At 45.8% G+C, this 21,662-nt stretch overlaps 1 protein-coding gene across 1 annotated transcript in view; it reads left to right on the top strand.

Annotated features, from left to right (window-relative positions):
- Sptlc1 (serine palmitoyltransferase long chain base subunit 1) overlaps nt 1-21,662 on the top strand; it is a 46,459-nt gene that overhangs the window by 8,011 nt on the left and 16,786 nt on the right. Inside the window, exons 4-8 of the mRNA XM_028772118.1 lie at nt 1,518-1,611; nt 2,105-2,177; nt 12,069-12,201; nt 17,003-17,132; nt 20,172-20,261. Of these exons, the coding sequence (XP_028627951.1) occupies nt 1,518-1,611; nt 2,105-2,177; nt 12,069-12,201; nt 17,003-17,132; nt 20,172-20,261 (520 nt within the window). The remainder of the gene's footprint in view (nt 1-1,517; nt 1,612-2,104; nt 2,178-12,068; nt 12,202-17,002; nt 17,133-20,171; nt 20,262-21,662) is intronic.

The raw sequence follows: 21,662 nt of genomic DNA, 5'->3' as shown, positions 1-21,662 counted from the left end.
TTCTTTTCCTCCCTCCTTTCCCTCCCTCCTTCTTTTCCTCCCTCCTTCTTTCCCTCTCTCCTTCTTTTCCTCCCTCCTTTCCCTCCCTCCTTCTTTCCCTCCCTCCTTCTTTCCCTCCCTCCTTCTTTCCCTTTCTCCATCCACCCACCTTGTGTCTGTTTTGTTTTCTCCCCGACTCTGGTTTTGGAACTTGTGGTCACTGCCCTTTTGATTTTTTTCCTACTCTATGTTCCTTTGTGCTCTTTTATATTTTTGTAGAGGTTTTTTTCATTTTCTTTCCATTTGTTTCGTTTTCTTAATACAAGATCTCTTTATGTAGCCCTGGCTAGCCTGGAAATCACTATGTAGACCAGGCTAGCCTCCAGTTCACAGAGCTCATACTTCTGCCTCCCAAATGCTGAGTCTTCATCCATATTATATGATCTAGTCCATGTCTATGAATTGATTTCAGGTTGTCTCTTCTCTAGCTTTCCAGAATTGTGTACCTCTTTCCTCCTAAGTTGCCAGATCTACTCAAAAATAAACAAATGAGTGTCCCTGAGTGCAGAGTGCCAGTTCTGTCTGGCTCACCATAGACAGCCAGGCAGCAGTGTAGCTGAAGCCACAGTTCTGGACACAGTCCTTTTCCTCACTTGGACAGGAGTTCTCCAGCATCTGACTGTCTGTCTGTCTGTTTGTCTGTCTGTCTGTCTGTCTGTCTGTCTGTTGTGTTGTCAGCTAAGGACTGTCATTTGTTTCCCCGAGGGTCTGTCTCTCACCTCAGCTGTGCTCACGTCTGGACTCATGTAGCTGGCTCCTGTGATTCTTTTCTGAGGGTGAGCAAGCACAAGGGAGCGTTAAAAGACCGTCTCAGCATTAACTCTGAAATGAGTATTCTTTCAGTGGACTGCTGTAGATGACATTTTAAAATCATTTAAAAGTGATCATAACTCACTTTGACTATTCTTGCCTTCGATCTTGATCCATTATTGTTTTATTACAGTTTTAGACATTTTATTTAGCTACTTTCTCCTTTTAAGTTTTAAAAATCAAAGATTTATCATTCATTTATCACCTTTTTTAAAAACAGACTATACATTGATTCTGATTCACTCGTGTGTATGTGTTTGGCGTGTATAAGCACCTTGTGTGTGCAGTATCCATGAGGTCAGAAGAGGGCATCAAGCCTCTTGGTATTAAAGCACTCTGTGTGTGCGCTGTCCATGAGGTCGGAAGAGGGCATTAGGCCTCCTGGGATTAGCGTAGAAGTAGTGGGAAGAACCACGTCTGTGCTGAGAACCAAACCCTAGCCATCTGCTGTCTTTCCCACAATCCCCCACTTTTTTCCCTGTTAAGTTGTAAGGGAACAAGTTAACAGAGCTGATGGGAAAGTGTCTGACTTTTAACTTACTATTCTTTGACTTACCAGAAAGCACAAAGGAAAGGGGTGGAGAGAGATGGCTCCACAGTGTTGCTGTGCCTGCTGTTTCATGCCCAGATGGGTACTGAAGTAAACCATGCCCTCTCTTTCTCCCCAGCCCTCCGACCCACAACATCGTGGTGAATGGAAAAGAGTGTGTCAACTTTGCCTCCTTTAATTTCCTTGGGTTGCTGGCCAACCCTCGGGTTAAGGTGAGTAGCTTGTGATACTGAAGTGGGCAAGACACTGCTAGCCAAAGAAATGACATAGAAGACTGGTGGGTCATCTGAGGGGACAGTGTTTCACATTACTGTATCTGACAGAATCAAGTCTGGACTTGGACCACGCAGGGCAGAAGTGTCTGGTGGGCTCAGTGTGGGTGACAGCCAGAGAAGCTCAGAAGCCAGGCCTGGGTAGACAGTAGATGCTGATCACAGCATCCATGAAGCCGCGCCGGCCCCTGTTAGGATCAAGACTAGCAGAGCTCCTCCAGAAAATCCTGGGAGCCAGTGAGTGTTCAGAAGTAGGACATGTCATTTCTCCATTCCTTCAGGCTTTGTCTGTTCCCTAAATCCTGGGAGAGTTGCTGTAGTCACAAGAGGGAAGGGCAAGTGGGGGCAGGGAGGAGGAGCCATGTGGGGCCAAGACTAGGAAGGGTCGTCTGCACTGTGCACAGGGAATCATCACAAGTTTGCTTCCGTGCAGGCCGCAGCATTCTCGTCTTTAAAGAAGTATGGTGTGGGCACCTGCGGGCCTCGAGGATTCTACGGCACATTTGGTACGTGCATGTTTTCAGACTCCCTTGGGGGATCTGTTTGACTCTGAAGCTCCTGGAAGTGTTCTTAACTGTCAAGCTGTGCGTGTACACGTTTCATTTAGTCCCATCGGGGAGCATGTGTGGGACGTAGAGGGCGGAGCCGGGAGAGCCGAGGATGTGCCTCCTGCGCTGGGCTCTACTGCAGGTGTCCCAATGCATGTGCTAGGAACGGGCTCTCGGTTGTGCATGGTTCTCGTTGGATGAATGGGCCAACAGCTGGGGCTCGCTCTTTGTAGTCATGGGGATCCATGTCTAGTGTCACAGTGCTGTGGGGCGAGAGGGCAGGCAACGGTGCATTCCCCCAGGACAGGCAGCATTGCAACTCTCCCACCAGCCACTGGCAAGAACTAACAGCAGGCCACATCTGATCCAAAGACAAGGCTGACAAAGAGCCCTGGGCAGCAAGTACCATGGAGAAAGTGTGAACACTTTACCGGGTTGTGATTGTAGCTTTTTTTCTTTCTTCATTGAGGGTGGAGGTCACCAGTGTCTGTGTGTGAGCTCCTGCTCAAACGGCTGGATAAGAGGACGGAGCTCAAGCCAGTCCCACTGCCAGACCACGTGAGAGACTAGTCTAAGGCTAGCAGAAGGGTTTGCCTGGTTCTCATGAGTAGGGAATTGCTTCTTTGGTGTAGGACTAGAAAACAGAAAAGTTGCTTTTTACTGGGGTTGTAGACTGTCACCTGATTTACGAGGCCCACTCATTGTGAGTTTGCCAGCATAAAGAAGCTGCCTTCTCTTCCTCCTCCTCTTCTTCTTCCTCCTCCTCCTCTCCCTCCTCCTTCTCTTCCTCCTCCTTTTCCTCATCTTCTTCTTCCTCCTTCTCTTCCTTCTTCTCCTCTTCTTCCCTCTTCTCTTCTCCCTCCTCTTCCCTTTCTCCTCTTCATCCTTCTCCGCTTTCTCTTCCTCCTCCTCCTCCTCCTTTCTTCTTCTTTGTCTCTTTGAACTAAAAGTATACTTGCACCACCAACCTACCCCAGAAACTGCTTTCTTCACAGTCTCTTTTGTCACGTAGCCTTGATTTGCTGCTTAGGAGTTGATCTGGGAAGACAGATAAAATATGTTGCTATATCAGAAGAGGGTGGAACTTTAAGAATGATTTCCCAGAGCTATGAAAGTGTGGTTAGAATGGCTCCATTCTCCTTGGAGACACTTGGCAAGCATGCACTAGATGCAGTCACATAGCACTCCTCGCTGAGGAACCCAGTACGAGGTTCAGACATGAGGCCTTACCCTACCTGACCCTCTTATGGAAGGAAGCCTCCACCTCACCCTTAACACAAAACCATTTCTTGTTAGCTCTGCTGTGGACTTTTCCTAAGCACACACAGATGATGTCCATATGTGTGCATTTCTCCCATTTTTGCAAAAATAAAACTGTTTTACATGTTCTGAGTTCTAATTTTTCTTTGCTTTCTTTTTCAAATTTTTTTATTTATACAATATACTTTGATTCTGTTCCCTCCCCCAACTCCTCCTAGGTCATGTTCATTTTCTTTCTTTTTTTTTTTTTTTTTCCAGTAATTTATTTTTTTTTTTATTGGATGATTTATTTACATTTCCTATGTTGTCCCCTTACCCCATCCCCCACCACCCCCTCGGAACCTCCAATCCCCTCGCCCCTCCTCCTTCTTCTCTGTGGATGTAACCTCTATCTACACCCCCCCCACTCCCACCTCCCCACCCTCAAAATTCCCACCCCCTGGGGCATCCAGCCTTCATGAGGTCAAGGTTCTCTTCTTCTACCTATGCCCAGCAGGGCCCTCCACTTTTACATATTCAGCTGAAGCCCTGGATCCCCCCCTAAGTGCTCCCAGGCTGGTGGTTTAGACCCTGGGAGCTGTGGTTGGTTGGTATTGTTGCTCTCCTCATGGTGCCACAAACCCTTTCAGCTCCTTCAGTCTTCACTCTAACTCCTCTATTGAGAACCCCATGATCAGTTCAATGGCTAGTTGTGAGCATCTGCCTCTGAATATGTCTGACTCTTGAAGGCCTCTGAGGAGATATCCATATCAGGCTCTTATCAGCATGCACTTCCTGTCTTCCACATCAGCATCTACCTTTGGTGATTGCACATGGGATAGATACTCAGGTGGGGTGGTCTTGAGACGGCCCCTCCTTCAGTTTCTGTCCCTCACTTTGTCTCCATATTTGCTCCCTTGAGTATTTTGTTGCTCCTTCTAAGAAGGACCGAATCACCCTCACTTGGTCTTCCTTCTTTATGGGCTTCATGTGGCCTGTGAGTTGCATCCTGGACATTTCAAGGTTCTAGGCTAATATCCAATAATCAGTGAGTGAATACCATGTGTGTTCTTTTGTGATTGGCTTACCTCACTCAGGATGATAATTTCTAGTTCCATCCATTTACCTAGGAACCTCTCGAATTCATTGTTTTTAATAGCTGAGTAATACTCCATTGTGTAAATATACCACATTTTTTGAATCCATTCCTCAGTTGAAGGACATCTGGGTTCTTTCCAGCTCCTGGCTATTATAAATAAGGCTGCTATGAACATAGTTGAGCATATGTCCTTATTATATGTTCGAGCATCTTCTGGGTATATGCCTAGGAGTGGAATAGCTGGATCCTCGGGTAATGCTATGTCCAATTTTCTGAGGAACCGCCAGACTGATTTCCAAAGTGGTTGCACCATCTTGCAGTCCCACCAACAATGGAGGAGTGTTCCTCTTTCTCCACACCCTCGCCAGCATCTACTATCACCTGAGTTTTTAATCTTAGCCATTCTGACTGGTGTGAGATGGAATCTCAGGGTTGTTTTGATTTGCATTTCTTTTAAAAAAGAAGAAAAGGAAGACAAAAATGCTTAAACAAAGCAAAGCAAATGAAGCCCACCCTACACTCTCTACACTCTCGCAGTCTGATTTGTGTTTGCCAACTATACCTGGGCGTGAGGCTTGCCCTGGAGTGTGGGTGACACACAAGTGACGCTCCATGGGGGGCAGTGGCTTTTTATTTTTTGCCAAGCAGGTGTCAGTTACAAATAGCTTCCGTAGATGGTGTGGGTGTAATTTAAATCCACAGTCTGTGTGTTCTGGGTATGTTTGTCCTCTGAGCTGTACCCCAGCTCCACAAATGAGTATATTGTAAGTTTAAATTGGTATCTGAATGGCCACCAGAGGCATATAGTGAATATACAGGTTTAGAAATACTTGCAAATGACTTTGTAGACCAGTCACTCCCTCTGTCCATGACTGAAGGCTTGTTTGAGCAGGGCTGCAGGCTCATGTGCTACAGGGCGGGACCTGTCAATCTGCTTCCTCTGTGGATGTATGTGCGATCTTAGACTTCTTATCCTATTTTCTAGTAGGTTTTTTTTTCTGTTTGTTTGGTTGCGAGTTTTCCGTCTTAACTCTAGAAGCGATTTTCATAATAATTATAGTGACCTGCCTTGGAATTCTAGCATTCAGGAAAATCAGAGGCACTACTTGAGTGTCTTAGGCTAAATTTCAAACCTCTGCAACAGCCCTGAGTTGTCACTGAGCATGCAGACACCCTTTGCACTGAGCCCCGAGGCAGAGGTGAGAACCCTCTTCTTTGTACTCGTTGGGTTTATTTGAACTCTATAGCTCAGGGCTTAGAATTTCTTTCCCTAACCCACAAAGGTTGCTTTTAATCTGATCTTCTTCTCTCCTTGGTGTGCATTTGGGCATCTGTTTTCAAAGTTCTATCCCTCTTTTAGGTCTTTTCTTAACTTGTGGACAATGAACATAAACCCCTTACATAAGTAAGTCTTCTTGTTAAAGCATCCTCCCAGGCCTGTGAGATGACTGAGCAGGAAAGGGAAGCGAGAACTCACTCTCTTAAGTCATCCTCTGATCATGACATATGCACACTTGTACGAGTGCATGCGTCCAAAAGAAGTGTTTGGTTTTGGTTTTAGTTCTTTTCGACCATTTACTGTAACAGAAAGACAGAAGGGCAATGGTCAAGGTAATGTGTATGTAAACTGTGGGACATGTGGCCTTCCTCCCAGAAGTCTGACTGAGAGAACTGAACATCGAGTTCTTACAGTGGTCCACCCACAACATGCACATCATGTTTAGACACCACATGGCAAATCTACTAAGTTGTACTGCTGATATGTGTTGTTAATTGTGGTTTAAAAGCCACTACAGGGTCATGATTGGAATGTTTCCCACATACTTGTGTGTGGTTTGAGCAGAGAGCCTTATCTGCCTTCAGGGTGCTTAGGTCCTGTGTTCAGGAGGGTGTGTTGGTGCCTGTTCATTCCAACCTTTCCCTGTTTGGGTACATGGAAGCCATCCTTACTTCCTGTGCTGCCCTCTGTGGCCTTGGGAGTGGTCTAGTGCAGACAATCCTAACTGACTTCTTGCTCGTACTCTGAGTCAAAAGACATCACTGTATAGCAGTAAACCTCCAGTGGGTGGTCTTTAACATGTGAGAGTAGTCAGCGGGGCTGCCTCTGAGGGCCAAGAACACGTGTTCTTCAGACGCCTAGATCAACTGCTGCTTTTCTTGTAGTCATAAGATCATGGTTTTTAGGTGAGGGGAGCAGTCCTCAGGCACATAGCTCAGAGCATTTCAGTAAGAGTCACAGGATCCAAACAGTCATCCTGACAGTTGAATACATAAGTACTGTTGGTTTTACTTTCAGGAAAAAGTAAGTGTGTATGTGTGCATGTTCATTTTGAGTCAGGGTCTCACTAAGTTGTCCAGGGTGGCCTTAACTTAAGATCTTTCTGCCTCGGCCTCCCAAGTAGCTGACCTAATGTCTCCTGTATCTCAGGAGTTTCAGATTTTCACTTTTTTGCTTATGTGTGGGAAGGGGCTTATGCTACAGCTCCTGTGAAGGGAGAAAGCCGTTTGTAGTTTTGCCCCTCTACCATGTATGTTCTAGGAACCAAATTCAGGTCATCAGGCCTGGTAGCAAGGGCTTCTGCCTGCTAAGCCATCTCAGTGGCCAAGGAAGTTTTTTGATTTTTGGGTTTTTTTTTTAGAATAGTATTTATTAAGTGGGTCATGGTGGCACATGGCTTTAATCCCAGTGCTACAGAGGCAGGGGCAAGTGGATCTCTGAATTCTGAGCAAGCCTGGTCTACAGGATAGCCAAGCTACATAGAAAAACGCTGTCTCAAACCACCACCTGCACCCACAAAAAGAAAAGAATAGTACTTACATAAAGATAGAAAGTTCTCAAAAGAAAATGTCTTAAATTGAATTTGAACTATTGTGAAGTTAGTTGTTTCCTAGGCTTTCCTTTGAAGCTAACCAGCAGGGTATGCTGTTTCTTCGTTGTAAATGAAGCCAGACAAGTAGCCTGCAGAAAATAAGTGTTAACAACTGTAAATTCTCATAATGTCATTAAAAGATAAGGGATAACCAGATTTTTATTTATTTATTTTTTTGAGGTAAAACCTTTTCTCCTAGATATTACTTTAATTGAACAGTCTTTTTCAGAGCTGGGTACTGTTCTGAGTGTTTTATTGATGTTAAATTCTGTGTCCTCTCAGTGTCCCTTTGAAGAAGATGTGGCTGTTCCATGCTTGTCAGAGGAGATATTGTGAGGCGTGGAAGAGGTTCAGACTTGTGTGGGTGTGCACCCAATGGTGGGGGCCCAGCAAAAACCTCCTAGAATCCTGGCTGCGGCCTGCGTTCTAGGGAATCTCAGTGGTCAGGCCTCCTGTCTCAGGCTCTGGTGAGGTTTGACAAAGGACTGGTGGGTCGTGAAGCATCTGCGGCTTTAGGGACCTCCTCGTGCTGGCCTCATCTCTGCTGATTCGAGTTATAAAGTCCAGTGCTTGACTTGACTCCATGTGTAGTTGGAGCCTCCCTGGCCTGGGCGGATCTAGACAGAAGACAGGGCTGTCAGCAGTCAGCCAATAGCACCTGCTAGTTTTTCCTGCTGCCCCCTCCCTGGGATGGGAGTGTGTGCACTCACAATCCAGCATCAGGAGGAACAAGTTCTGCACTCGCCCATGTTGACCCCTCACAGAACCTGCTCTGCAAGACTGACGCCAGCCAAAATCTGTGTGGTTAGATAGGAAGAAAGGCCAAGGGTTCTGAAACTCAGAGGACGAGGCAAGTCATTGGTTCCTCTCTGATTCTCCAGCCTAGCATGCTGCAGCTAGCTGTGTAACTGTGTGTGAGCGGCCATCAGTGAGCACAGTGATGAGCATGCTCCCCTGCACCTGAATGTACATAGGTTTTGAGGCACACAGTGATGAGCATGCTCTGATCTGACACAGTTCCTATCGCTGCAGGCCTTCCTCTAAGACCTTGGGACAAGCTCTGGTATGCCCAGCTTCTCAGCCTCATCTCTCACCAGTGACCAGAATCTGGAGAGCTGATAAGCCCTTTCAGTGTTAGTAACAATGTTGTATCTGCTTCCTAAGTGACAGGCTGCATAGCATCTGAAATGGAGCTCTCAAACGAGAGTAATTCACCATGACCTGGTAGCCTGGACTAACCACCTGCCAGCTATACGCTGAAGGTTATGGTAGACTCCCAGCCAGAGGCAGGGCTGTAGTTAAAAGGGGTCTTATGTCTGGACCTGAGAGGCACAGGCTATGATGCTCCAGACTATGGTAGAGAATGGAAGGAAGATATGCCTCAGACTGACCCGTGGTTAGCAACTTGGGGAGGAAGCAGCTATAAAGTCCTTGTTGCTTTCTTGTTTCTTTCTGGCCATTTTACCTGAAGCCTTTTTCCTGGTGACATTTCTCTGGGCAGCAACATGCCTTAGGCTCTGTCTGTGTTAGTGTCATAGGTCTAGGACTTGCTGAGGAACTTCAACTTAGTCATATGGAAGCCACATTTACTTAATGTTGAGGTAAGTTTAGCTGTGACTTGACTTGAGGCCATTGGCAGTGTATTCCTTCCAGTAAGGGCGTCCTGTTCCTTACAGTGAGGTAGCCCATAGACATTGTAGCCAGTGAGTGTGGACAAGCATGCTATGTCTCTGCTTGCTTGAAATGGGATCTGCTGTTTGTTTTCAAAATTCTAGGACCTTTTAAAGAATCTAGCTGATCTGGGATCTGCCGTTGCCACTCCCTCCAGTTCCCTGCCCTTGCCATTACTTAGAGTCTCCTCAGTTGACACACCCTGACTCCTTCCTCCCCTGCCTACTCCTGCCTGTGTTAGTGGTAAGGACCAGAGCCAGTTTGCCTCCCTGTGCTGGAAGTACTCCCTGCACAGAGCATGTGGTGAAGCTGGTCTCCTTCAGGCGTGAGCATGGACAGGGTAAAGGAGTGTTTATGATCCAATACTCCCTCAGAATGCCTCCTTTTTAAGGGACTTTGATGCCCTAAGACTGAGCCAGTTGGTGATGAGCTGTCCCAGAAACTGATATCCTTCCTTCTGGACATGTGTTAATTGCTCAGACTGCATTGAAAGGATGCAAAGAACCATGATTTTAGAATGACCGAATATGTCAGCTCACGATTAAAATTTATCTGTTATACCAGTTTTCCCACTTTTATTGAAAATAGATTTTTTTTCTCATATAATATATCCTGATTATGGTTTCCACTCCTTTGGAGATCAATTCCCTTTCTGTCTGTCATTAGAAAACAAACAGGCTTCTGAGGGCTACTAATACAATAGGACAGAACAGAGTCAGATGAAGCAAAACTAACACAGTGGAGGTGGGGGAGACAGACAGAAGGAAAGGAGCCCAAGAGACCGCACAAGAATCAGAGACTCTGCCTCTCTGTGATGTATATTAATCAGGGTTCTCTAGAGTAACAGAACTTAGAGAGAGGGGGGTGTGTGTGTGCGCGCGTGTGTGCGCACACACGCGCACATTGTGAGGATTTATTGGAATGACTACATCCAGCTACAATCCAGCTAATCAACAATGGCTGACTGTGAAAAGAAAAGCCAAAAATCCAGTAATCGCTCAGTCCACAAGGCTGGATTTCTTGGCTAGTCTTTATTTCAGTATATGCTAGAATTCCAAAGAAATAGGCTCCAATGCCAGTGAAGGAATATATGTGCTAGCAAGGCTGGGGCAAGCAGACAGTGAGCAAAAGCTTCCTTCTTCCATGGCCCAGATTCAAGGTGCATCTTCCCACCTCAAGATCCAGATCAAAGGTGTGTGTGTTCCTACCTCAAAGATCCAGACTGGAAGTGAATTCTCCCACTTCAAACCAAGCTAAAATAATCTCGCACAGGTGTGCCCTCCATTGGATTCTAGTTCCTTCCAGATATAGTCAAGTTGACAGCAAGACTAGCTATCACATGGGTCTCTATGTCTGTTCCTATCTGCTATAGGAGGAAGCTTTTTTGATGATGGCTGAGCAAGGTATTGATCTGAGTATGGTGCTTGGTCCTTCAAGCAGTGTTGTGTATGAGTTCCATCTCACGGGAAGGGCCTTAAGTCAAATCAAGTATTGGTTGCTTATTCCCACAAATTTTGTGCTACCATCGTGCATGCAGGCCAGCATTGCAGACTAGAGGGTTGTGACCGGTATGGTGTTTACTTTTTCTTTAGTACCATGCAAGAGTACGTTCCTGTACCAGAGATGCCAGAACATAAGAATGGAGGCTCCATGTAGAGACCAGCTAGACGTCCTCAGGTTCCATGAGTTATGTGTTAGCATCAGCAATGGAACCTTGCATCGGTTTGTGGAGAATAGCCTATAGTCTTAGCAACAGCCTGGATTGTTTAAGATTTCCATGGGATCCTCTTGGCCCCATTAAATGCCATCCAGTCCTGTTACTGAAAGCTTCATTTGGTTACAAGAGATAGCCAGCTGGTGATCTCTCTTTCCCCATTGTTTAGAGATTTCATTTGGATTGCCTTCATATACGTATATATCTTAGAAAGCTACTCCATACAGTTTTCGTGCTACCCTTCAAATGGTCCTTATTTAACTGTTTCTCTCTGTGTTCCCTCCCTCCTTCTCTTCTCCCCTTCTCCTCCTTACTTGATCCTCCTGTTCCAGCACACACAAACACACACACCCATCCATCCATAACTATTCTGTTCCCTTTCCTACGCCCCTTAGTCCCTTACTATATACGTACCCTCTGTGGGTCTGTGGATTTATACCAGCATTCTTAAGCTGCTTCTACCTGATTTCTGTTGGTACTGGGAATTTGAATTTCCCCAGTATACACGTGCTGTACTTGAGTGCTAACCTGGGCTGCTGGAGAAGAGGCCACATGAGTTCTAGCATGTTTTATGCAGAGTAGGTCAAGTCTTTTTGCTAAGGTGTAAAGGCCGCTCGTGTAAGTGGCAACGCCTCAGTAAAGTGTCAAGGGGAGTTGAAGTGAGTGAGGTAAGTAAAGTCGTTGGTTGTAGGATCCTGGTCGCAGAGGTGAGGAGGCAAAGCTGCCCTGCTTCATGGTCTGCCACTGCCCCATCACAATAGTATCAGTTGTCAGTGCCTAGCTTCTGGAACACTTAAGAAGTCTGTAGCTAAGTTGCGGTCTCCATCTGCCATGCTTAGAGATAGGGAGATAGGGAACTGCTTTTAGTTCATGTCTCACAAGAACTTTGAGACCAAAGTTATCTTAATCTTCTGGGGGTTTTCTGGTGGGGGGTTGTTGTTTTGGTTTTTTATTCCATTTTAGGGGCTGGTAAAAGGGCTCTGTAGGTAAGCTTACTTGCTGCCAAACCTGAAGACTTGAGTTTGATTCTCCAGAATTAAAATACTAGATGGAGACAGTTAATTCTCACAAGTTGTCCTCTGACCACCACACATGGACTGTGACACACGCATGCAAATAAATACATACTTTTAAAATTCCATTTTGTCTGTAAGGTGAAAGGGGCAGTAATTAAACTATGTACTTTTTATCATTTGTTAGCAAACGAAAAAGAGTTACAAGACAGTTTAACTGTTTTAACTTTTTTCTTAAAATAGATGTCCATCTGGATTTGGAAGACCGCCTGGCAAAATTTATGAAGACCGAAGAAGCCATCATTTACTCGTATGGCTTCTCCACCATAGCCAGTGCGATTCCTGCATACTCTAAGAGAGGGGACATCGTTTTTGTGTAAGTGCCTTCACCTACGCTTCTGACCACATTTGTCTGAAACAGCACTGTGCTGCCAGGGTCATCAGGTCCTCGTTGGAAGTCACCTGCTGAAAGAAAGAAGAGATCTGTTGGGGTTTCTTGTTCTGATTTGTTTGTTACATGTTTGCTTTTCCCAGTCAGGACCCTCACCCGTAAGATGCTTGACAGCACAGATCTCACACTCCATGATTGGTTTTGTTGATGTCCAAATGAGGCATGCCCTCTCCATCCCTGTCAGCTCTGTGGCCCTATCATGGTCACAACCTCATATTGCTTACTGTGCCTGGAAACGTCACATGCTCCTCCTCACCCATCCTTCCTCATTTCCAGGTCTCTGCTGATCTTGCCTCAGTGCTCATTGAGGATAGGAGCTGAGGCAGGGACAGCAGCTCCGTGCTTCAGAGCACTGGCTGCTGTTGCGCTGGACTCGGATGGTTCCCATAGAATAGCGACAACTATCTGAACCTCCAGTTCCAGGATATCTGATGCCCTCTCTGGCTTACTTGGATACCAGGCATATATGATCAGACAATCACTCATACAAATAAAATAAGAATAAATCGTTTTTAAAGGGATATAAGGGCCACCAGGTAGGGATATCCCTGACTGCCTACGGCAAGTCCACAAACTCAGGTGTATTCCCTGAGTGCATGGTGTGCTATTTACTGCAAGGAGAAAGCTGCTGGTTGAGGAGCTCCTATCAGTAGTTGCTAGCATCTTTGCATTTGCCATGAGGTTTACAAAAGCATCTTTTTACTATAACAAGCTGTTTTCAATGACTGTAACTTATACATCATAAACATAAGGACAGAAACAAAGTGAAGATAAGCTAGTAAGGAGATGTTGCTCTTGCACTCTTCCCTCCCCTTTACATGTGTGCACATGTATGTGAAAGCCCGAGGTTGGTGTTTGGAGTCAGCCAGTGTTGTTGTTCTACCTTACTCAGTGAGGTAGGGTCTCAGTGAAACCCTGAGCCCACTGATGGGTCGTCTGTCCAGCTGGCTGACTTGCCCTGCAGAGCTCTTCTCCGTACAGGGCATTTACATGGAGTCTGGGACTCCAGGCTCCAGCCCTCATGCTTATAAGCAAGCACTTTAACCACTGCACCGTCCTCCCAATCCTATGCACACTTTAGGGATATATTTTATATCTTTCCTTGCTGATTATCTTAACCTACTAAAATATTAATCACTTCAGGGGGTTTCGCACCCATTTTTAAATTGTACTGAAGATAAGCGTGGTTTATACTCATTGTTTACAGTATTGGCCTCTCTGTGCATATGCAGAACTATTTATTCCCTTTAGAATTCTTCCAAGAGTTCTGGGTGGAGGTAGACTCTTCCTGCTATTGCTGGAAATACCTTTCCTTACCTTCGTCTTCATTAAATCTGACTCATGATGACCTTTTATCTTCCTGTCCGTGTGTGTGTGTGTGTGTGTGTGTGTGTGTGTGTGTGTGTGTATGTGTGTGTATGGCTGTCCTTTCCAGAAGTTTTCTACCTGGTTGGTACCCTCGTATCCTTTTTCACCCTCATAGATATTTGCTTTTTAATGCTGCCCCAAAGCCCCTGTGAAAGTTATCTTCACCACGATTTCTTTTCCTCCACTCCAGGTAAATGTTTGCAAATGGTCGTTCTGTCTCTGAGCTCAGTGACTTTCTCCCGTTTCTGACCTCTCTGGTGCTGACGCCTCCTGTCATGCTTTCTGTTTTGCTCAGTGTGCTTTTTAGCTCTACACAGTTCTTGTTTCTTCCTGTCAGTTTCTGTGTTAGAATACTGAGAAGTTTATCCGTGCTTCCTCTGAGCTCCTTGGGTTTCCTGAGAATGCTGTTGTGAGTCCTCCCATGAGTCCTCCCCATCACTGATTACTGTGTAGTCAGCTTCTGCTACCTTATTTTGGCATAGTGAGGTTTTACTTTTTAAGATTTGTATTTAACATGTGGGTGTTTTGTCTGAATGTATATATGTTCACACCATGTGTGTGCAGTGCCCACAGAGGTCAGAAGAGGATGTCAAATCTCCTGGAACTGGAGTTAAATGTGGTCCCCTAGGCACCACGTTCTGTTGGGAATTGAACCCAGGTCCTCTGTAGAGCAGCAGTGCTTGTCATGGCTGAGGCAGCTCTCCCAGCCCGAGGTCCTAGGTGTTGAAAGCTCTTGATGGTTTTGGTGTGAAACTTCATCTGGGCACTGAAGGAATCATGACTTATCTTCTTAAGCTGGTTTAATTAGCATGCCCAAGACCAGGTTGACCAAAAGTGATCTGTTGTATTGCCACTCTTTGAACACTAGAGGGCAATCCAAGCCCAAGTTCTTGTCAAATTCATAGATGGTGGGTTGTGTAGGGATGAAGCTGAAGTACCTAGAAAGGTTAGTAAGGTTTCACAAGCCCCAGCCATAGGCCCAGGAAGCTTCTTCTGGATGTCACTGGCATACAGTCAGGTACTACAGAATTCTGTTCAACGTGGCATAATCAACTCTGCTTCCTGTGCCATACCTGTGCTGGCAAAACTGCCAAACTGTGTGATACCAAAGGTCCCAAACCCGCACATCACGGGCAACACACCAGAACACACCTACTCTGGACTGACTCATGACCCACGGTCAGTGCAATTGGCATGGGCGATCATGTCTCCTACAGAAGTTTCTCTTACACCAAGGCATGCTCTATTACCAGGGTGTTATCCTCAGACCTGAGGCAGGGAGTTGGCAGAATTTGTGCCTTCTTTGTGTTAAGTTTCTCCTGTTTGACACTCTGAAGCCAAATCTCTGCTTTTCTTATTGTACCTTCTTGAATGAAGTCTTAGACCACACTGTAATGGGTGAAGGCAATCCCTGGGCCACCTAGACAGGTGCTAAATGACTTAAGGCAAGTTGGGTTATGCATGCATTTGAGGCCTCTAGAGCCTGCAGAGGGTAGTGTTTCACTGTAGCCCTGTGGTTCTTCTTCGGCCTTACCTGTTTGGGGTTTGTTCACTGTCCTTAAGTCGTATTACGTGTATTAGGGTTATAGCCAGATTCTTTGCGTCAGTCTGTGGTTCCCTTCTCCTGTGACTACTGACACAGATGTTGGCTCACTGGTCATAACTTCCTGGAGCTCTGCTCTCTTCTTCCCAGCTGTTTCTCTCTGGCATGCAGTGACTTGCTTCAGTTATGTCTTTCTGTTCACTGATCCTTTCCCTCTGCACTGCTGTGTGCCTCCTTGGCTATTTTATTTTTTGGAATGCTGTCTCTGTAGGATTCTCTCTGTAGCTTCTGTTTGCTCAGGCTGTCTGTTTTTAGCTGACTTGTTTCAGGTGTGTTGGTAACTGCTCAATGAAGCATTTTTTTTCCTGGCTCCTTTGAGTTTGCTCCCAGGTCATCTTGGGCCCTGTCAGCTTAGTGGCACGAGGGACATTGGATGGAGGTGATGCTGAGTTGTTGGCACCTAGGGATTCTCCTGTCCTGTGGCTCCACTCTGTGTTCTGTGGGTATCTGTCTGACTGCTGCCCACAGGTCACATGTACCCCGAGGAAGCTGTAAGTGTGGTCCAACTAACAGCACTGTGATAGTTCCCCTGCTAACTCAGTTGTGTTTCTGTTGCGGTGCCGTCTGTCTGGGTCGGCTGTCACTGACGCTGGGGAAATAGGAGGAGGGGGGCTACTATGTTGTCCCCGCTTCAGCTTGGTACCCAAGGTCAGAGTTTCTTCATTGCTTCTGGGTGATGGTGACAGTTATGACTTTCCTTGGTATTACTTCTGACCACACCCACCAGGACCTGACCACACCCACCAGGAAATGTCTGGTGCTTCATTGTTACAATGTGGGGTAGAAGTTTATTCCCAGAGAAGGTGCAGGCTACCGTCCTCATAGCCCTCAAAGGCCAAAGGCAAATTCTTCCCTGCAAATTCTTCCCTCACCTCAGCTGGGTTGGGCAAGTGAGGTTAGACCAGGTTCCCTGTGACCGAGGTTAGACAAATCCCCTGTGCTTCTTGACTGTGCTTAGGTGGTTGTTGCCCAGAATCTCTGCTTGCAGCTAGACTGCCAGTGTTTCTTTTTAAAAATTTTTTTTAGGGTTTTTTTTTATTGTTGTTGTTGTTGTTGTTTGGGGGGGATTTGGTTTTTTGAGACAGGGTTTCTCTGTGTAGCCCTGGCTGTCCTGGAGCTCACTCTGTAGACCAGGCTGGCCCGAACTGAGAAATCTACCTGCCTCTGCCTCCCAAGTGCTGGGATTAAAGATATGCACCACCACCACATTTATTTATTTATTTATTTATTTATTTAATGTATATGAGCACACTGTAGCTGTCTTCAGACACACCATTAGAGGGCATGGATCCCATTACAGACGGTTGTGAGCCCTCACGTAGTTTCTGGGAATTGAACTCAGAACCTCTTAACCACTGAACCATCACCAGCCCCCACCAGTGTTTTTTTATGGATCATGATGAAATGCCATCAGGTAAACAGAACTGCCACTGGAGGTGAGATCACCAGTGCCTTCCAAGGTTCTTAGAAAGAGGAACATCTGAGTAAGCTCAGATGCCATCCACAGCGTGGGTCCCGAGTTCAGAGTGGTCAGGATGCAGCTAGCTGTATTTCTTTGAAAGATTAAGTGAAGTAGTCATATGGACAGGATGTGCAGAGTGAAGAGCAAACAGTGGTGTGAGCGCTCAGACACCTTCTATTTGCTGTGTTCCAGGTAACAGTTGGAGGCTGGCCCACTTACACAAGCAAGCATTCTTCTTCTGAGAATGTTGACAAGGCCCTTTAACCTCAGTTTGGTGCCTCTCCTCCTTGCAGGGACAGTGCGGCCTGCTTTGCTATCCAGAAAGGATTACAGGCATCACGCAGTGACATTAAGTTATTTAAGCATAATGATGTAGCTGACCTGGAGCGACTGCTGAAAGAACAAGAGATTGAAGATCAAAAGGTAGGATCCTTTTGAAGGCAACTGTGTAGCTCTTTGTACTTCCTAAGCAGCTAAATTATAGATGAGATGGTAATTTGTCATTGAAAACTTGCCTGCGGATCGCATTTGGATATGAAGTAAGGGTGTTCCTGCTGATTAAACATCTCTCGGCCTGGAGAGCCTTGTCACATTTAGACAGTTGGGGCAGCTTTCCACGGAGTCTGAGAGGAGAGCAACAGCCTGCCCTTCAGGAGACTCTTCAGAGCAGCTGCAGAACACACTAAGGCTGTACTGGGATGCATGGATCAACTTCCTAGCATACTTATTTACGCCGTCAAATCTTAGCCTCCTGAAGCTCCAAGCGGCTGCTGTGGGAACAGCCACCCTGAGGAGGGAATGCCTAGGTGCCTTGAGGATCCCTAGTGGTAGTGATTAGAGAGTGTCTCCCTGGCATCGTTGGAGTGTGTCTACAGCATCATTGGGAGGATTATGACTCACTTTTTTGGGCAGTGTGGATGGGGAGTCCAGCTGGCTGGCTCTGCAGCAGGACCGACTCCGTGAAATGTGGATGGTCTTGGAAGCCCAGTTGTCACATCTCAAGTGTCCCTTTCAGATGGACCTTGCCCACACAGCTCATTCATGACGAGAGTAACTGATGAGATACTCGACTGCTTTCTTTGGTTTTGTGTTAATTTCAGTTTTTCCAAATATTTGCATTATTCATTTAGAATTCTGTGATCTGTGTTTAGGAGTCATCCTGTGTAATAGATACTTCATGAATATGCACACAGTCATTGAATATGCATAAACTCACCGTTTTTGTGCTCAATATGCTGTCAGCCAGTGTTCCATATTTATACAATTAAGAAAAGGCTAAAGAAATTCTGAAATTGAGTCTGTCCCACAGAATAATTCTTTCAATAGACTAAAAAGATGATGGCCTGTAATCTGACTAAGTACTATATCCCAGCCACCGGAATAAATTCTATTTTGGAAAGTATGACTAAGGAAGAAGTCTGCCTGAGTTTTTCATGGCTAAATGTTGGAGATGTGATACTCAAATTTCATGTGTACTTTTCATAAGGTTTATAATCTATGGAGCTTCTCAATGGACTTTTTAAAAAAAGTATCTTAGAGGGGCTGGAGAGATGGCTCAGCGGTTAAGAGCACTGACTGTTCTTCTGGAGGTCCTGAGTTCAATTCCCAGCAACCACATGGTGGCTCACAACCATCTGTAATGAGATCTGATGCCCTCTAATGGTGTGTCTGAAGACAGCAACAATGTACTCATAAATAAATAAATCTAAAAAAAAAAGTATCTTGGAAATTAAATTTCACTTTTTTGCTAAGTAATTTATACTTCATTTTTTCCCAGAAGTAGCTATTACATAACTTCACATTGTATTTTTAGAAATATCTCTTACTTGAGATGTTGTCGCTAGAAGATAAGCAGAAGTTATTTCAAAGATGGGCCCGTTCTTATAGTTCAACATAAAAAGCCAAGTGAAGGTAGCTGCTTGCTCCAACACTGAGTCCTGAGGTAGCCGTGTTCCTGCCGGCGGGATGTCTCCATAAGCCATGTCTTAAAGTGCTGTAGAGCAACCACAGTGACTGAGAACACGCACTGCCTTTGCAGAAGCAGCTTCATCTCAGCATTGGAACTCCAGTTCCATGGCGTCCAATGCCACGCCTTCCTGACCTCTATGGTCACTGCATATGTGCACATGTGTATGTGTAAGTAAAACATTCATACATATAAAAATAAATCTTTTAAAAGAACAAGGTAAAATTGTGTTTTGAGTAAAAGAATATCAAAAGAATAACAAAAGCTACCCGTGTATAAAATGACTACCTAATCTTTAGAATCCTTCCATATATTTTTGCTCATCCTAAGCCTCTTACATTGACTATTTTGAAATCTCAAGCAGATCCATGAATCCCGGGGATGTGGTAGAACACTTGCCTGGTGTGTGTAAGGAAGCCTTGCAGGAACTAGGGAAAGGGAGATGTCCGGATGATGTATGTGTGATTGCAGGTGTCCAGTTTCCCCGGTGACCCTGACAGAGCTAGACTGTCGTCCTGAAAGCATTTAGCTGTGAGTTTCAGGAGCCTGGCAACCTCTCTGATGTATACCTCTACAGAGCAGAAGTGCTTCTGTGCAGACAGCGCCCACTGGTCCTGGAATGCATTGCTGTGATGATGACCAGAGCACAGTATGCAGTCCCAGTAGGAAGTGGGAACGAGTGCTCTTGGTCTTAATAGTCTCCAGTCTGTTGCACCTGCAGTCTCGGCGGGTTCTTAGGTGTGATGGGTTAGTGGCCTGCTCTACACAAGGTATAGGGTGATGCACACTGTCTGAGGTAGGCCGCTCTACTCTACCACTGGATTTTACCTGACTAACTGGTGGGTCAGCTATGGTGACAGTGGTTACAGATGGCTAACACACAGGGGAAAATATAGTAATACAATGTACACACACACACACAGAGACATACAGACACACATATACACACAGAGACTTAGACACACAGACACACACACCATGCCCCTTTCACACTGTAACTATCACCCTCCCTCCCACTGCTTCTCCATTTATAGTTCACCCTGCTCCTCAGGCCATGCCCACAGTGCTGAGAATGGTCTTCACTGTGAATTTTTCACATTTCCTCTTGGACTGAAATGTGTGATTCCTAGCTGTGTAATCTTGAATGGGTTTACCTTGTAATCCCTTGTGAGTCTGTGTTTCATCATTACGTCCCCTGGGCTTTCTCCCAGCTGTTCCAGGCTGGGACAATGTTTTCATACTGTCAGGGTGCCTCCAGTGGTGTGCGAGGTCACCTGGCTGATGTTATTCACTGAAAACTGCCTAAGAACGGAAACTGCTTTTTCTCACTAGTGTTTCTGTCAAAATAATAGGATCTCAAGAGTTGAGTTTTAATTCATCATGGCCTTTTTTTTTTTCCTCCCCTTTTTAAATAAATCATTTATGAGGTGCAAGTTCTTGGGAGTAACAATTTATATTTGGAATTATGACAATTAAGATGTCTGGTTTGGTTTTAGAATCCTCGCAAGGCGCGCGTGACTCGACGGTTCATCGTCGTGGAAGGATTGTACATGAACACTGGAACCATCTGCCCTCTTCCAGAACTGGTGAGCAGCCCTGGAGTCCCTCGTCAGTTAGTGTGCTGATTATCTGCAGTTAGACCTCTCGCTTGTGATCACATTTAAAGCATGATGCCTGGGCCACACAGTGCTGCAGATGAAGGGGTTTGTGTTAAGCCTGACCTGAGAACTCACCAGATGGAGCGAGAGAGAGGAACCCTGAGAACTGCTCCAGCTCTGCACTCAGGCTGTGCACACACAGAGACAAAGAAAGGAATAGATAAATGTTTAAAATGGTAATAAATAAAAGCAGGATATGGGAAAATGTCATAAATATGCTCTTACATTAGGAAAGTCAGTAACATTCCTGGTTGTTGTGGCCTTCAAAGAGGACTCGATGTTCAGTGGGTTGTTTTTAATTTTACATCCCATCTTCAGTTTCCCTTTCTCCTTCCTCCCAGTCCCTCCCCTCACCTTCCCCTACCCTACCTTCCTCCACTCCCCCACCATCCACACCTCCATTTCTCTTCAAGAAAGGGCAGGCCTCCCGTGGGTATCAACCAGCCGTGGAATGTCAGGTTGCAGTAGGACTAGGTCTATCTCCTATTCATGCTAGACAAGACAGCCCAGTAAGGGAAGGGGCTCCAAAGACAGCCAACAGACTCAGAGACAGCTCCTGCTCCCACTGTTTGGAGTCTCACACAAAGACCAAGCCACACAGCTGTAACGTGCTGCAGGACTAGGTCAGTCCCATGCAGGCTCCCTGGTTGGCAATTTAGTCTCTGCGAGCCCCTCTGAGCCCAGGTTAATTGAGTCTATGGGGCTTTTTGTGGCGTCCTGGATCCCTCTGGCTCCTTCAACCCTTCCTCCCTCTTCTGTGGGATTTCCCAGGCTCTAGCTGATGTTTGGCTGTGGTTCTGCATCTCTTTCCATCAGTTGAAGGATGAAGCCGTTCGATGACATCTGGTTAGACACCAATCTGTGAGCATAGCAGAGTATCATTAAGAGGTTTTTGGGTTTTTTTCCCCCCATTTGTGTTTGGTTCTATCCCAGGTAGGTCTCTGGGCTCTCACACCTTTGGTTCCTGGCCCTCTAGGCAGTGTCAAGGGTGGGCTCCCTCTGTCTGGCATGGGTCTCAAGTTGAGCCAGTCATTGGTTGGCCAGTCCCACAATTCTACACCAACTTTACCCCAGCACGTCTTATAGACAGGACAAAGTGCAGGTGATGGCTTTGTGGCTGACCTGGTGGCCCAGTCCCTCCTCTGGAAGGCTTGCCTGCTTATAGGAGATGGCTGGGTCAGGCTCCAAATGCTTAATTTCTAAAAACAAATTTTATTGAGACAAAATTGACATGCAGAATGCACTCACTTTACGTGTACTGTTGGATAAGTCCTGATAGATTTGTACGGTTGTCACCAGCACAGTCAGGGCACAGGACACTTGTGTTAT

This window comes from Grammomys surdaster, unplaced genomic scaffold (genome assembly GCF_004785775.1).
Source record: "Grammomys surdaster isolate TR1022 unplaced genomic scaffold, NIH_TR_1.0 211, whole genome shotgun sequence".
NCBI lineage: Eukaryota > Metazoa > Chordata > Mammalia > Rodentia > Muridae > Grammomys > Grammomys surdaster.
Note: the sequence above shows the minus strand (reverse complement) of the source record. Positions and strands in the feature narration are given on the sequence as shown.